General features: G+C 34.9%; 1 protein-coding gene across 2 annotated transcripts; it reads left to right on the top strand.

Annotated features, from left to right (window-relative positions):
- Window positions 1–593: 593 nt before the first annotated feature.
- Window positions 594–2,792, top strand: LOC111014115 (S-adenosyl-methionine 4-1-methyl-2-pyrrolidinyl-3-oxobutanic acid methyltransferase-like). Of its 2 annotated transcripts, XM_022288737.2 has the most exons (4): window positions 594–799; window positions 1,245–1,529; window positions 1,981–2,238; window positions 2,325–2,792. In XM_022288737.2, exons 2-4 carry the CDS (start codon window positions 1,260–1,262, stop codon window positions 2,667–2,669), a joined length of 873 nt encoding a protein of 290 aa, XP_022144429.1. In that variant the 5' UTR covers window positions 594–799; window positions 1,245–1,259; the 3' UTR covers window positions 2,670–2,792. The 2 variants fall into 2 exon arrangements, with proteins under 2 accessions (XP_022144429.1, XP_022144430.1); XM_022288738.2 differs by lacking the exon at window positions 594–799 and having other exon boundaries at window positions 1,390–1,614.
- The last annotated feature ends 15,212 nt before the right edge of the window (window positions 2,793–18,004 follow it).

Below are 18,004 nucleotides of genomic sequence, written 5' to 3'. Positions count from 1 at the left end.
AGCTCATATAAGAATAAACTTGGAATAATTTGAAGGAATAATTCAAATCGTACGAATTAGGTTAATCATATGAGATATGATTAAGTAATTGATATATGATATCAATTTGAGAAATTTGGACAAAATATTTAAATAGGATTTAACTATTAAAATTATGAATGTGGATTCATAATCGGAGGCATGGATTTTATCAAACATCGGATTTTGGAAAAAGTCAAATAGTTGACTTTGACCAGAGAAAGTCAAAGGTTGACTAAAGTAGATTAAAATAATGTTTTTAACCAAGTTGGTGGAAAATTCCACTAACTTGTTGAGTGGAACATTTAAATAATCTCAAAAATCCACTTTTTGACACTTAGTCATGCATGCATAAGTGGAATGTGTGTTGTAAGTTTTTTGTGAACTTAAACATGCATTTTGACACTTAGTCATGTCATGCATGATTGGAATGTGTGTTGTAAGCTTTTGGTGAACTTAGACATGCATTTTGACACTTAGTCATGTCATGCATGAGTGGAATATGTGTTGTAAGCTTTTGGTGAACTTTGACATGCAAGAGTTGCATGTAATTTGCCTATTTAAGAAGACTTTTGTTCAAACATCTAAATCTCTTGGAACCTTTGGCCATTTGATGTGTTTTCAAAAAGCTTACATAATTCCTTTTAGCTCCACTTTTCTCTAATTTTTTCCTTCTCTAAAAAGAGTCCCACCACTCTATTCCAAGCCTTGAGAATAGCTAGGAAGATCTCTTGGTGGTCCTTTATTGGAGCTATTTGAAGATTTTTGAAAAGCTACAAAGGTTTGTATTTTTCTCTACTTATCTCTAAGCATTGATCATGCATGTTTAATCCTAGATTGTATTATGCATCTAGATTGTTATTTCGATTTTTGCTCACTTCCGCTGCGCATGTATGTATTTTTTCCATCAACTCATGTATTCAAGAATTATAAAGCAATATTATTATTTATGTTTTGAAACCAACTGAAAATAGGGAAAAAAAAAATAAGAAACTTATTTTGGTTAGTTTTTTTTTAATTTCTATACAAATTTTGAGAAAATTTTATATAAAAATAAGCAATAAAAAATAATGCAAATAAACAAAACATTATCAAACATGCCGCAAATGGTAACCAAATGAGTTTGAAGTATTCAGGGAGAAGAGAAGAGAAAGAAGAAAAAAAAAAAGTTTGAAGTAATAATGTTTGTTTCCTCGTCATCTCACAAAGTTTACAATTTTGAACAGCGGAAGGTAATCTCCATGGCTTGGCCAATTGCAGAGGAGGCCATTACCGACTTCTTCGGCACCAACATTTTTCCGACAACCTTAACAATGGTCGACTTAGGTTGTTGTTCTGGACCAAACACTCTCATGCTTGTCTCCAATCTCATCAAACAAGTGGAGTATCAAATTTTCTTCAATGACCTCCATGGAAATTACTTCAATACCATATTTAGATCGTTGCCAAGCTTCCTACAACATTTGAAGACCCAAATTGGAGCTGATTTTGGTCCATGTTTCTTCAATGGGGTGCCGGGTTCTTTCTATACCAGATTTTTTCCCACTAAGTGTCCATTTTTTTCATTCCTCTAATAGTCTTTATTGGCTCTCTCAGGTCACTTCTAATAACCTACTTATTATATAGTAATGATCTTTTTGTTAATGGGTTGATAAATGAGTAAATTTGCGCGTGACGAGCAACCGATTTAAGCTTTTGGGTTTCATGACAGTTTAACATAGTATCAGAGGGAGGTTTTGTGTTCACGTCATTTTCTCTCCAATCAATATTGATTGCCACTTGTTAGGTCTTGTGAAAAATTTTTAAGTCCACAAATAAGGAGAATGTTACATTGTTGATAAATAATTAAATTTGCATATGTACTCGTAAGCTTAAGCTTTTGGATTAGTAGTGATTTAGTATATTTATTGCATATACTATGTACTATTATTCAACTTGAGCAATGGTAAAAATGGAATGCAGGTTCCTAAAGGGATGGAGAATAACAAAGGGAATATTTTCATGGGTAGTACAAGTTCGAGGAGTGTGCTTGAAGCTAATTATAGGCAATTTGGAAAAGACTTTTCGATGTTTTTGAGGTGTCGTGCCGAGGAATTGGTTGTTGGTGGACGGATGGTTCTAACAATTCCAGGAAGAACCATGGAAGATCCATCCAATAAAGAATGCAATTATGTTTGGGGGTTTTTAAATTCAGCTCTCAATATAAGTATGGTGGTTGAGGTAAAATATCATAATTAGTTTTAAATTGTGACAGAGATTGTATATATCTTTTTAGTATAATATTTTGTGTTGTAAATTCACTGCAGGAAATTTTAGAAGAGGAAAAAGTGAACTCATTCAATGTTCCAAGCTACATGCTATCGGTATTGGAATTGAAAGTCGAGGTCTTAACCGAAGGAAGTTTCACTATTAACCATGTAGAAGTCTCAAGAATTGATTGGAGTTTTTACGACATTGTTGACAATGGTTATGATTTTGTGAAATACGTACGATCCGTAGTTGAACCACTTCTTATTCATCATTTTAGAGAAGCAATTATAGATGAACTATTTTGTAGATATAGAAAAATAGTTGCTGATCACATATCAAAAGAGAAGATTGAATCTGTTAACCTCACAGTCTCTCTGACTAAAATAAATGGTGAAAATTAACTGGCTTTCTTTTTTTCCTTTTTATTTTTTAAGAAATTGGTACTACATTATGTGATGTTATGAAAGAACATTACGTCGTTAAAAAGATTGAAACTACATTATATAGTACATTGTTCTACTCAATCTACTTGAAATAAAATAGTCATCTGCTTTATTTACATAATTCTCGCTTCCTTGTTTGAATGAGAGATGCTTTAAAAAAATATATAATAGAACCATATAGGTTAATAAAATTATTGTACTCGCCAACACGAGCTTAGCTCAATGGTAATTGACACCTATCCCTAATCAAGAGATCATAAGTTCAAATCCTCCACTCCACTTATTGTACTAAAAATTAAAAATAAATAAATAAAAATTATCTTGGGGGAAAAATAACAAAGGTAATTAGAATAGATATTGAGAAACAAACACATAATCAATCATGTCAAGACACGGTTATCTAGTTCAACCACTCTGCAACTAGAGGTTGAGCTCAAAGCTCCACAACAACGAACACCTATCTTTATAGGAATTTTAGAACTATTAACTTAATATAAAATTAATAAGTTTTTAACCTCTCTTTTCCAAAAACGTTTTCTACTTAAAAGATAAAAAAAAATTCTTTTAATGTTAAAAATAATCAAAATCAATTGACCAAAAGAAATATAATAATTATACATCGTAAAGGTGTGACTATGCATTGAACCTTTAATAGTGAAATAATAATCTTTACTCTGGCTTTAGTAGTGGTCTCCAACTTGAACTCTAACGCTAAAGGGGAAATGAAGAATTATTATTCACACATAATGACCCAGGTGTTAGACATAAACTTTAATAGTTAGCACTTTAAGGCCTTGTGTTGATCCCAGTATTTCGTGAGTGTATTTAAGGATAAGTCTTATATCCTCATAGAGAGCAGTCTCACTCTCCCATTCATATAAGTAAAATTTGTCAATGGTGCTCCTTTAATAACGACACCCCACTCATAAGAGCCATAGACTTTATTAAGAGTTTATTGAAAAAACCCTCTGAAACGTTATAGGATTAATGCACTCACATCATAGGGATAGATCAAAATATATTAGTACTATTATAAATATTATTTCTAGATGCCAATACTTATTTGGTGTCAAAACCCCACACAAGACACTTGTTGATGATCCCTCATTTACCTATTATCACACATATCACCCACCATTGTTGACATTTTTATTATGCCCATGTTTTGTTTACTAGTGCTCAAGTTCAACTGCCTATATAAGCCCAAGAAAAAATTAAGGAAGATGTACAACTTGAGGAAATAAAAATTTCTTTTTCATAATTTTATTTGCCTTTGTTATTTCATTGTTTACATTAATGGTGTATGGGTTTTGTTCTTCAATTTCACAGCACTTTGTTCTTCAATTTCATAACAAGTTTTCAGCACGAGCTCCTGTCTTTTTCCCGATTAAAGGTAGGTTATTTGTAATATACATACGTTTGTTTATAATAGTGTTATCATGACAAATCTCACCAAATTAGAGTTTGTTGTCCTTTGACATCAATGGCAATAATTATTTGTCATGGATACTTGATGTTGAGATTCATTTCGATGCCATGAACCTGGAAGAGACCATCAAAGAAGGAAATACGACTACAACTCAAGATAAGGCAAAAGCCATGATTTTCCTTCGTCACCATCTCCACGACGATTGAAGATGGAATAAATAAGAATAAAAGGTCCTCGTGTTTTATGGCAAAATTTGAAAGAGATATATGATCATCAGAAAATAGTTATTCTTCCTCAAGCTCGATACGAATTGATGCATTTAAGGCTCCAAGATTTCAAATCAGTAAGTGATTATAATTCCATGTTATTTAAAATCAGTTCGAAATTGAAATTATGCGGGGAAAAAATTATTGATGGAGATATGCTCGAGAAGATATTTTCTACCTTTCATGTTTCAAATATGCTCTTGCAACAACAATATCAAGAGAAAGGTTTTAAGAAATATTATGAGCTCACATCATGTCTCCTCGTTGTTGAGCAAGATAATGAGCTATTGATGAAAAATCATGAATCTCGACCAAGGGAGCAACACCATTCCCTGAAATAAATGCTGTAAATTTTAATAATTGTGGTCAATGTCAAGGCCGTGGTCGAGGGCGTGACCGTGGCAGAGGAAGAAATTATTATTATTTTTGTGGTGGTCGTAATAATCATCCACATTTCAAAAGAACCACACGAAACGATGATCATAAAGGAAAAGCTCTAAAAGATCAGAGTTCCAGAAGTGTTGAAAATAAATGCTTCCGATGCGGTATGACTGGCCATTGGGCACATATCTATCCTACATTAAAACACTTAGTGGATCTTCCGTAAAAGAAAAGGAAAAAAAAGGTGGAGGCAAATTTTATATACCAGGATGGTGATATATTTGATCCTGCCAATATAACCAGTTTGGATGTGGCAGATTTTATTGAATCTCTTCAGGGACAAATTGGCACAATTGATGGAATTGTTAGTGCTTCTTTCGATCTTAAGAATATCTAGAATTAATGTTTTTTTCTAATACTAGTATCATTCGTGTTTTTTTTTTTAATTTGATCCAATGTATTCCAAGTTTTTTTTTTCTTTTCATTTTCTTATTGTAATTATTTTGTTTAATGAAGAAGCATGGACAGTTTTGATATGTTGGATGACTAAAAAATTAGCAATGAAGATATATGTCTAGCAGATACTGCAACTACGCACACAATATTGAAAAGTATAAAATATTTTTCCAAATTGACAATGCTGGAAGCAAAAGTCAATACAATATCAGGTTCTGCAAACTTGATTGAAGGTTTTAGAAAAGCAAATATTATTTTGTCTAGAGGAACAAAATTTTGCAATTGATAATACATTGTTCTCTAGTAAATCAAAGGGAAATCTATTGAGCTTTAAAGATATATGTTGCATGGTTATCATATTGAGTGATATGCTTCAAGCAACGAATATCACGCCATGAGGCTCAACCGATGAAGAAGGGGATCTCCACTTGAACATGTGGATTATCAAGCTTTACGAGTAAGGAGAACAAGTGGAGAAAGAAACTTCAAGTGAACATGAAAACACAAAACATGAGATCTCTAACTTTTAGGGGTTATTTAAAATTAGTGTTTTCATGTAATTAGAATTAAAACCTTCTTTTTGATTTAATGTAAAATTTATGTAATAGCTCTTAGAGCCAACTTTAGGTTTATGTAACTTAGTTAAGTCCATTTGTAACTAGTTTAGTCTAGGTTTAGTTAAAGTCATTTTCCTTTTATTTTAGGGAAATTCAAGATGCCTATAAATAGGCTTCTTCTTGTACATTTGAGGGGTGGATTATTGATGAATGAAAATAGTCATTGAGCTTTCTTCTTTGCTCCCAAAACCGTGGGCATTGGTGCTTCTTGATCTAGTTGCACAAAACCCTTGAAACATGCAAGTTTAGGTTGGTCATCAAACTTGTGGAGTGTTTCACTTTGGATCTAGAACAAGTTCTCTTCATCCAAAGCCTTGACCTTCAAGGTAAGTCCCTTCTTCTTTCCCTTGGGTGATTCTTTGTGTGTGTACTAGGTGTTGCCGTGTGTGTTTAGGAGGTGCTTGTTCTTATAAGTGTTGCCTAAGCCACTTGTGGTAGGGTTGAGTACATCATTGAGACTGATAACAAGAATAATATAGAATATCTCTATATTATATCTATTGTCTCACATGGTAAACGTATACTGGAAAAGTTGTCTGCTTTATCTTTTATATTATATTATACTCATATACGAGTAATTAAAACATATACAACAATGAACCTGAAGTTCATGAATCCATAAATATTTACTATTTGGCATGACCGGTTGGGTCATCCTGGGTCTATAAAAATGAGAAGAATTATCGAGAATTCACATAGACATCTGTTGAAGAACCAGAAGATTCTTCAATCTAATGAATTGATGCTTGCTCTCAAGGAAAATTGATTATTAGATCATCACCAGCTAAAGTGGGGACAAAATCACCTGCATTTTTAGAACGAATTTATGGTAATATATGTGGACTTATCAATCCCCCCAAGCGGACCCTTTAGATATTTTATGGTGTTAATTGACGCATCCAGTAGATGGTCACATGTGTGCTTATTATCAAGTCGAAACCTTGCATTTCCAAGATTACTTGCTCAAATAATCAAATTACGAGCACAATTTCCTAATTATATAATTAAGAACATTCGTCTTGATAATGCTGGTGAATTTACATCTCAATTATTTAATAATTATTGCATGGCGATTGGGATAAGTGTTGAACATCCTGTAGCTCATGTTCATACACAAAATGGTTTAGCATAATCATTTATAAAGTGATTGCACTTAATTGCTAGATCATTGCTTATGAGAGATAAACTTCCAACATTTGTATGTGATCATGCTATTTTGCATGCAACGTCACTTGCACGCAGTAGGCCAACAATCTATCATAAGTATTCCCCATTACAATTAGCTTATGGCCAAAAGCCAAATATTTCTCATCTGAGAATTTTTGGATGTGCAGTATATGTTTCAATTTCTCCACCACAATGTACTAAGATGGGTCCTTGAAGGAGACTAGGAATATATGTTGGATTTGGTTCCCCATCAATTATTAAATATCTTGAACCTTTGACGGGTGATGTATTTATTACACGATTTGCTGACTGTCATTTTAATAGGACAAATTTTCCAACATTAGGGAGAGGAATTAAGAAGTTGGAAAAAGAAATTATATGGAATGCATCTTATTGTCTCATTTAAATCCCCATACAGATCAATGTGAACTTGAAGTTCAGAAGATAATTCATTTGCAAAATATAGCAAATCAATTACCGGATGCATTTATAGATACTAAGAAAGTGACCAAGTCATATATACCAGCTGCAAATGCTCCATCGAAAATTGATATCCCAACGCAGCAAATTGCCATAACTAATGAGTCTGCGACACGCTAGAAGCGTGGCAGACCAATGGGTTTCGAAGATAAAAATCCTCGAAAAAGAAAAGTAGTCAATAATCAAAGTGGCTCAATTGATAATATAGATATTCCAAAAGAAATCCAAAACATGACTACTCATCAAGATACTAAGAAAAATCAAGTATATGTGGATAATAATGAGATCTCAATAAACTATGTCACGATAGGAAAAAGGTGGAACCGAGCTAATGTAGTTATTGACAACATTTTTCCTTATACTATTGCTCTTGACATTTTATCTAAAAATGAGGATTCTGAACCAAAATCTGTCGAAGAATGTTGGCATAGAAAGGATTGGCTTAAGTGGAAAGAAGGAGTCCAGGCATAATTAAACTCACTTTCAAAGCGTCAAGTCTTTGGACCAATAGTCCGAACATTAGAAGGCGTTAAGCCTGTGGGATACAAATGGGTATTTGCAAGAAAAAGAAATGAAAATAATGAGGTTACAAGATACAAGGCAAGACTAGTTGCACGAGGCCTTTCGCAAAGACCTGGTATTGATTATGAAGAGATATATTCTCCAGTGGTGGATGCAATTATACTGAGATATTTAATTGGTCTGATTGTGTATGAAAAATTGGATATGCATCTTATGGACGTAGTCACATCATATTATATGGATCTATTGATAATGATATTTATATGAAAATCTCTAAAGGATTTAAGGTACCTGAAACGTATAATCAAAGTTCTCGAGAACTGTATTCAATAAAGTAACAGAGATCATTATATGGATTAAAACAATCAGGTCGAATGTGGTACAATCGTCTGAGTGAATATTTGTTGAAAGAAGGATCTCAAAATAATCAAATTTGTCCTTGTGTTTTTATAAAGAAATCACGTTTGGGATTTGTCATTATAACTGTATATGTTGATGACTTGAATATAATTGGAAGTCCTGAAAAACTTTCAAAGGCAACAGAATATTTTAAGAAAGCATTTGAGATGAAAGATCTCGGAAAAACAAAATTTTGTCTTGGCTTGCAAATTGAGCATTTAGCATTGAGATATTTTTTCATCAATCAACCTATACAGGAAAAGTTTTAAGAAAGTTTTATATGAACAAAGCACATCCATTGAACATTCCAATGGAAGTTCGTTCACTTGATGTGAAGAAAGATGCATTTCGACCTCGAGAAGATAATGAAAAACTTCTTGCTCCTGAAGTATCATATCTTAGTGCAATGTGCACTTATGCATCTTGCTAATAATACAAGGCCAGATATAGCCTTTTCTGTAAATTTATTAGCGGGATTTAGTTCTTCTCTAACAAAAAGACATTGGGAATGAAATTAAGCATATACTCTGTTATCTCCAAGGAATAATTGATATGGGCTTGTTTTATTTTAACAAATCAAATTTTGATCTAGTTGGTTATAAAGATACTGGATATTTATGTGACCCACACAAAGCTAAATCTCAAATAGGTTATCTATTCACATGCAGAGGAACTGATATATCATGGCGATCGGTGAAACAAACTATAATAGCCATCTCCTCAAATCATGCTGAAATTCTTGCAATTCATAAAGCCAGCGAGAATGTGTATGGCTAAAATCAATGACTTAGCACATTCGTGAAACATGTGGCTTGTCTTCTAAAAATCTTCCAACAATATTATACGAAAACAATACAACATGTATAGCCCAAATCAAAAGAGGATATATTAAAAGAGATAGAACAAAACATATTTCACCAAAGCTTTTCTACACTCATGATCTTGAAGAAAATGGCAACATCACTGTGCAACAAATTTGTTCGAATGATAACTTGGCAGATTTATTCACAAATTCATTACGTACCGTAACCTTTGAAAAATTGGTGCTCGACATTGGAATACGACGACTCAGAGATCTTAACTGATGTTTCCATAAGGGGGAGCAAGATATATTTTATTCTTTTGAGTTTATTAGATTATATGAAATATGTATTCTTTTTCCTTCACTAGGATTTTTTTTTCCCACTTGGTTTTTTCCTAGTAAGGTTTTAATGAGGCATGTATCATATAAATTAAGGGCATCTTAGGGGGATTATTATAAATATTATTTCTAGATGCCCATACCTATTTGGTGTCAAAACCCTACACAAGACACTTGTTGACCATCCCTTATTACACTTGTTGTTTACCTATTATCACACATATTACCCACCATTGTTGACATTTTTATTATGCCCATGTTTTGTTTACTTAGTGCTCAAGTTCAATTGCCTATATAAGTCTGTTGACTGTAAATTTTGGTAGAGGGCCACGTAGTGCCCGGACAAGCAATCGGGCCTTGAATCCACCAAACCTGCAACCAAAGAACTCGACGCCGGTGTGGTGTCCCGCCTAATCCACTCCGACGTCCAAGTTAGTAATTGGAATAGAGATAGAAATAAGACACTAGAGGTATTAGTGATAGGTTTTGACTTGGTGTGGAGGATCGTCCTTCCTTTTATATCCCTGGAGGGCCGACCAGGAAGGACGACGGTTGGAGGTGGCAGGGGCATCGCACGCAATACGGTTGGACAGAGAGGGCCACGTTCCCGAAGTGCAAGGTCACTCCGCTGCCTTCATCGTCTGACATGTTGCCCAGGGCCACAGGATGCACCCGTCGTATCGACACCACGTGCCGCCAACTGTGGCCACGTACAGGGTGTAACCGTTTGTAGTCCTTTGTCCCGTCGTGAGCAGACACGTCTTCTACTTGGCGACACCCTTCCTGAGAAGGTGGTTCTCAATGGGCCCATGTTTACGGAGGGACAAACGCATGTCCTGTTCGGATGCCACTCATAACAAAGCCCAAGGCAAAATTAAGGAAGATGTACAACTTAAGGAAACAAAATTTCCTTTTTCATAATTTTATTTGCCTTTGTTATTTCCTTGTTTACATTAATGGTGTATGGGTTTTGTTGTTCAATTTCACAGTACTTTGTTCTTCAATTTTATAACAAGTACTGTATTTTTACAGCCACCTTATAATTTGTTTTTCCTATTGAACCCAGTTCTTAGGATCTCTAATCTCTAGGTGGGTATCTTTATATATGGCTCATGACAATTATAAAGGCTTCAACCCCATTCCCTCCATGTGTTATAGACCTTTTCTCTAGTGAAGGCTTTTATCAATGGATCTTCAAGATTATCACAAGATTTAATGTAATTCACATTAATAATTTCATTGCTCAAATAAAGATCTCACTGTGTTTTCTTCTTATAGGTTTGGATTTAACGCTATAAAAATGGTTTTTTACTCTACCAATTTACCAGTGCTATCACAATTATTAATTAAAATTAGAGGTATTGATTTGTCCCACATTGAAATCTCATATAACAAATCTCTTTACCAACTTGCTTCCTCACACTATCTAGAGCTAAAGCAATAAGCTCTACTTCCATAGTAGAGTTGGCAATAATTTTTTATTTTTTAGATTTCTAACAAATAGTAACTGTCTCAAAAGGTAAATATATATCCATTCATAGATAAAGAATCACCCGACAAAGTATTATAGTCAACATCAGAAAATCCTTCAACAACAGCACGATATTTTTTATACAATAAAGTCATAGTCTTTTGTACCCAATAAATACTTGATAACAAATTCAATGACATGTCAATGCTATTTACCTAGTTTACTTGTAAACATGCTAAGAACTCCTACTGCGTATGCAATTTCAGGTCTTATACAATCAGTTGCATACCATAGGCTACCAATCATGCTAGCATACTTCTTTTGATTGATTACATCATTTTCACTTTCAATGGAAAACAAGTGAATACTTGAATCAAAAGGAGTAGTCACATGTTTACGATCAAAATATTTATACTTTCTAAATATTTAAATATTTTCTCAATGTAATGTGATTGGTCAAGGAAAAACCCATCATAAGTTTTAGTTATTTTCATACCCATAATAAAATTACTCTCACCAAGATCTTTCGTGTCAAAATGACTTCTTAATAAAAATTTTGTTTCATTTATGACAAAAATATTTGAGCCAAAAATGAGTAAATCATCAATATAAAGGCTAATAACAACATTTGAATCTTCCCATGATTTGAAATATATGCATTTATCACATTTATTTGGTTTATAACTATTATTTAGCATGCATGAACATGAATCAAATTTCTCATGCCACTACTTTGAGGCTTATTTTAAGCGATATTGAGATTGGGTAAGCTTACACAATTTGTTCTCATGCCTAGGCTCTAGATAACCTTCAGGTTTGGTAATTAATTCATAGGGCATATAAATTTCTTCATCATATTAATATTCATGGGGTTCCATCTCAAAACCAATTGACAATAAAAGGAGTAGTCCATATCTATTATAAACCTTTATTAGGTCCTCTGTTCATTTGAGTTTTTGGGCTCTGATACTATATTAATATTCACATGGTTCCATCTAAAGACCAACTGGCAATGAGAGGAATAGCCCATGTGATACGCGACAACTCAAGCGGATGGACCAACTCCGTCTATAGCCACTTGAATCCAATCGTATAAGTGGTTTCAACCTGAAAGGATTAGAGTTATATGGATTACCTTTGCAATCATTACCTTGAGCAAACAGATAACTCACTATGCCAAGGTCGAAAACACTCCATGAGTTTGATGATCAGTCAAACAAGCATGAAATAATTTGAAAACAAAGATCTTCCTAATTTGAAAAGATATTATTTGCTAATAAAACAAATGAAATATAAAGCAAATGAAATAATCTCACGTGTATCTAAAACAAAATAAGGAAGTAATATTTCCTATTTTGTTATGGAGTGGGTGGCAAGGCTCCTTTGATGCCAAAATGGGGAGGTGCGCGTGGGGGGTGGCATGGTAGGTGATAACTCTCCAGAAGAGAGTGTTTTATGGTCTAAATGGGGTAATATATGTGCGAAAATGTGATGGTCCATGTCAAAATAATATGGAAAAGAGTAGAAATCATCAAGATAAGGCGTTGAGCTATTAGAATTCTCAATTTACTCCATTTCAATGAATTATGCCTGATTCTTGATGTTTTGAACCGGAAATGTAGAGTTTTGAACAGCTAACAACAAGAATAGTGCAAATCAAGCTTTGGAAGATGTGAAATATTTGAATCGAACGAAACTCTTCTCTCTCTGTTCGCCGCGCAAAGAGAAGAAAATGTGAGGTTGCATTGGCAACTGCCAAATCAGAAATATTGATCCCCATTTTAATTGCCTTTTGTTTTCTTATCTTTTTTATTTTTTTATTTTTATTTTCTATTTCTTTTATTTCTTCTTTTTTTTTTTAGTTCTCCAATTTTAATTGCCCTTGGCCCTCGCCATCTGATTGTGGTATGATTAGTTTATAAAAGAAAAATAATAAGAAGAAGAAAGTATGAATTTTAACTTTGAGTTTCGCAAAGTTAATCAATTTTAATCTTGGATTTGATTAAATTGTATTTTAAATTTTGATAAGTGGGGTAATTTTCATTTTGAAATTCAAGAAGCGTTGCAACTTTTAATTTGGAAATTTGTTAAAAAAAAAATATATTCTCAAATGTGTAATTGATAAAATTTACAAAAATGAAATGACGGTATATTTTTTTCTGTTGAAATTTGTAAGTTTTCGTGAAATTATTTATTGGTCGATTTTTTGTACTAATAAAACTTATTAGGTTAGTTAGTTTTGGAGGGTCTGCGTTATTATTTCTTATAATTAGTTGGTGAATTAGCACAACATTGAATTGAATATATGGTACAAATCACAATATATTTAATGTAACTGAATTAAAATTTTAAGTTCAAAATTGATACAAGGGTAAAAAATGAATTTTTCCAATAAAACAACTAACTGGACACAAGGGTAAAAAATGAATTTTTCCAATAAAACAATTAACTATAACTAGATAAGAAATTTTGTACTTAATATTTGTACTTTTTTTCCAAGAGTGGGAAAAATCTTATGATCGAAGATACTTCCTTAAAGCTTTATTCATCCCGAATCTCAACATAATTCTTTTTCGTACATGTATATTTGATAAAGAAAAAATAATAGAAACTGTTGATGCATAGATTATGCTCTCCTGGTTCCTCCTGAGGTTTGCACCAAGTTTGATTATTAGGGATTCGAAAACCTGCAAAATCGAACAAAGCTAGATCAGTGTAACGGATGAATCTCAACATAGTTCTTTTTCGTACATGTATATTTGATAAAGAAAAAATAATAGAAACTGTTGATGCGTAGATTATGCTCTCCTAATTCCTCCCAAGGTTTGCACCAAACTTGATTATCAGGGACTCAAAAACCTGCAAAATCGAACAAGGCTAGATCGGTGTGACTCTTGTCACACGGGCTCCGATGCCTAAGTTAGCAAGGGGAGTAGTAGAGTAATAGAATTCAATGGTCGAATTAAGCCTACCTCAGGGTTAGGCAACGTGATTGATTTATAGTCGCTTGAAAGGTTTCCAGAACCTTCTAAAGGAGCCCTAGATGATTGTTGTGAAGGCCTAGTAATTCGTAGACAACAAAATGTCGGGCTCGGCACTGAGTAGGGGTACTCGGTCGTTGACATAGGAACCAGGCAGAAGAGATCGGGTGGCATCCTGACCCGGAGACCAAGACTAGAAGCCAGCGCCTCGATGCTGAGGAGGCCACAGCGTCGAGGTGGTCTCGACGCCTAGGCGAGTCGGTCTTCAAGAATGGGCTAGCCCTTTCGTTATGGACCGACCCTCTTTATCAATGATCTCGGGCTTCACGGTCCTGTCTCACTTGGACCATTTTTGCTCCCTATAACAGAAACAATAAGGAAGAATGTTTTGGAACCCTAATCAAAATATTTGTGTTGTTTGCCACAAAAATTCTATGAACCAATTTTTAGGCAACTGTTTCTTAATGGCCCTTTTTTGCTATTATTACGTTCTTATTAAGGACCTACTTTTAAAAAATTAAACTAATTAAATTATAAGTTTGATTTCTAAAAGTTGTCTAAAAATATTATAAATTTTAAATTGTGTTTAACAGGTCCCTAATTTTCAATGTCGTATGTAACGCCCCGCGTTACTCATGTTAGGTTACCCTCGAGTCTCGGGGCCTCTTTTCTTAGAAATTTTTTTATTTAATTTAATTGTTCCATTTCATTTTATTTCGAGCTGCTGCGGTATTTGTTATGAGTTTTGACGTGTACGTACGTATCTAATTATTGTTTAACGAGGAGTTTGCTTTCTCTAGCATTTGTCCTGGGTCGTTGGGCCCAAACTAAGTATCTGGGTAAGTGGGTCTTCGTTGTTTTAAAACAAGAGGGAAGTAAACGGAAAACCCTAGCCCAGGTGGGTCCCTTCTTTAAAAAAAAAAACAAAAGAAAAGTAAAGAGGAAACCCTAGCCCCAAACCCATCCTATTCGTGAAACACCTTCCCCCAGTTTTACTTTTTCGTTATTTCTTCTACCGGCACCTCATCCCTCCCCGAAGCGCTCAACGGACGATGACCTCCGACGCAGCGGCTCACCTTCTCTGGTTGACAGCAGCAGACGGCGCGGCAGGCAGCGGCGGCATGCGACTCCAGGCAGCAGCGGTGCGCAGCGTCGGGCAGCAACGGGCGCGTGGATTCCTGCAGCAAGCGTGCGCGGGCGTCGGGCAGCAACAGACGCGCGGATTTCGGCAGCAGCAGGCGTGCGCGGGCGTCGGGCAGCAGCAGGCGGCGGCGGTTGCGCGTGGGTGCTGTCTTCGGGGTGTTTCCCGGCGGCGAAGCCCTTCCCTCGCGAGCGGGTTCGGTCTCCCTTGGTGGTCAAAAGTCGTGGCGCGGGTCCTTGCTGCACACAGTGTCGTGAGTATCGATTTGGTGAGTTTTTTTACTGATAAAATAGTTCGGACAGCAGCAGTTTCCGATTTCGGCCCTACCCATAACCATTAGAGGCTCGATATACGCAACCCACATTTATTCGGGTTAGGCCTGAGTTACCCGCACCTAGACGAAGTCGATTTTTGCGGTAATGGACATTGCAAGATCTCTTATAATGAATTTAGATGGCTAGAAAATTTGTGAAAATTTGTATTAATTATTTCGTTTGTCTATTGTTGATTAGGTGGTGAATTGACGCAAGATATAGGAGCATAGCAGTGTGTAAGTAGCACCAGGGGGCGTGTGCGTGCGTTATTTAGTGTTAACGGAGTAGCTTTGTGCTGACTTTTAGTTAAAATAATTAATTTCGTGCATGTAGGAATTGTTAGTCTTGGTTTTGAGGGCTTCTAATGATAGTATCGAGTTTCGTGTTACTATTTTTATTGTTAGTCATTATAAAAATGCATGGTTTATTATCGTTGGAGGGGATTGGTCTTTTCTGTTTATTGTGGTTGGGAGTAATTGGCCTATGACGTTTATGAACAGGTCGAAGATGAAATACACGTGCTGATAGCCTGTTATATAGTTTCTTTTTATTTGTTTTGTTTTTTTTTTGGTTGGAAGCTGTTGTGTTAGTGTTTTGTTTGGTATAATGAAAAGCATGCTGGTAAATTGTGCTGTGAATTGAAATGTGGAAGACATGCTTATAGGTTGTCTTGGGAGGATTAGTGGAAATTGTCAAGAGTGATGGGATCGGTTAGTGGTTCGTTAACCTGTGGGTCGTCTGAAGGGAAATTGCATACTAGTCGCTTGTTTACGCAAAGCCTTGAGTGGATGCCTTGGGGATAAATGGCAAGGCCGAATCTCAAGTTTCTATATAGGAGTATTGGGGTCTTGGGGATAAATGTCAAGGACTGGTGCACAGTTCAAGGCCTTGGGGATAAATGGCAAGGCCGAACGTTAAGTTTCTGTAGAGAAGTATTGGGGTTTTGGGGATAAATGTCAAGGGCCAATACAACTCGAAGAGTTAGACTTAGAGGACTAACATAAAGTGATGCTTATGAGTAACAGTTCAAGACCTTGGGGATAAATGGCAAGGTCGAACACCAAACGTGGTAGAGGGAGGTCGGTATCTTGGGGATAAATGTCAAGAGCCGTTACGCCTCGAAGAGTTAGACTTGGAGTACCAACATAGGGGGTAGAGCGAGTGCTAGTTCAAGTGGGGCAGGGGCTAGTGAGTCGTGTGGTTGGAGTCCCGGAAATCCCGGCGTTAGGCTGCTTGTATGGTAAGGTTAATCTACCGTTATTATCCCTTGCTGCCTATCTGTTGTTTCTGCTATTGTTTTGATGTGGTTATGATTACGAGCATGTCGTTGTGTTTAGTTAGGGAGGGCTACTTATGGAGTATGTTATGTACGCACCAGCCCCCTACCTTATTTGTTTCAGGTGTGAACAGGGCCGACCGTGGTGATGACGTGGAGGAGGTTTGACCGAGGAGGGATCACTAGCTGTGTTGATTAGGATAGTGGATAATGTCGTGCATTGCGAGCGGTGTTAAAAACTTATGGCTAGGGAAAAAAACTAGACTTTGGGTTAACTCACGGGACATTTTCTTTTTTTTTATTCCCGCATCTTAGGAGGATTATTGTTTTGCGGATATTAATACTATTCGAATTACTGGTGTATTTTGGATTACTAGACAAAACGATTATTTTCTTTTGATTGGATTCCTAGCCACTGAGGCGGGCATTATTTTCTTTTGGACATTACATTATTGCATACCTCCATATTTCAGGTTGCATTATGAGGACATTACATTTTACGTTACCTTAACTAGGAGGGTTTAGGAAGCATTATAGGACCGTTACCACGTTAAACGTATCGAGAATTCGGGTCTTTACATCGTATCTAATAGGTTCTTTAAAGAACTTTCAATTTTGTATATAATGAGTTCATAAATTGTTCTTAATTTTTTATAATAAATCATTGAGTTATTAGAAATTTCTTAAACGTGGGGATCTATTGGATAGAAAATTAAAAGTTTGAAAAATTTTTAGACACCTTTCAAAGTTTAGATACATATCAGATCTAATATTAGACACAATTTTTAAGAGACCAAATTTGTAATTTAAGTAAATATATCCTATAGTGCATACTGAACCTCATTGTTTTCATCTCAAAGGTAATTATTGTTACGTAAAATTTGAAAGATGAGAATGTATAGTTTCAAGGTTAACTTTTGTGTGTGAAATTAGAAAACCAAAGAACCAATCAAGTACCAAAGTTTAGTGGTGGGTTGGTGCTCATTTTGAGAAAATTTATAGTACTAGAAATTGGAATAGTATTTAAATTTTTTCATAATACTCTCATTTATATATTTGTTACATTATTTACGTTAAATAATGAGATAGAACTCATAGAATAAATAATACATCCATTAATGATGTGCCAAATGTTGATAAATTAGAGTTAATATGTAATTCAATTCGTATTTTGATACGATTTTCTATTGTTTATTATTGTATTTGTTTTTTTTTATTATGTTTCCTTATTTGAGTCTTGGATAAATTTGTA

The sequence above is a fragment of the Momordica charantia genome, assembly GCF_013281855.1.
Source record: "Momordica charantia cultivar OHB3-1 chromosome 9 unlocalized genomic scaffold, Mcharantia_2.0 BLBB01000009.1, whole genome shotgun sequence".
Lineage (NCBI taxonomy): Eukaryota > Viridiplantae > Streptophyta > Magnoliopsida > Cucurbitales > Cucurbitaceae > Momordica > Momordica charantia.
This window is presented reverse-complemented; position numbering and strand designations above follow the sequence as displayed.

Coding starts and splice junctions, on each gene's coding strand:
- LOC111014115 (XM_022288737.2), top strand. CDS start 1,260: ATGGCTTGGCCAATTGCAGAGGAGGCCATTACCGACTTCTTCGGCACC. Junction 1,530..1,980: donor GTCCATGTTTCTTCAATGGG/GTGCCGGGTTCT, acceptor AATGGAATGCAG/GTTCCTAAAGGGATGGAGAA. Junction 2,239..2,324: donor ATATAAGTATGGTGGTTGAG/GTAAAATATCAT, acceptor AATTCACTGCAG/GAAATTTTAGAAGAGGAAAA.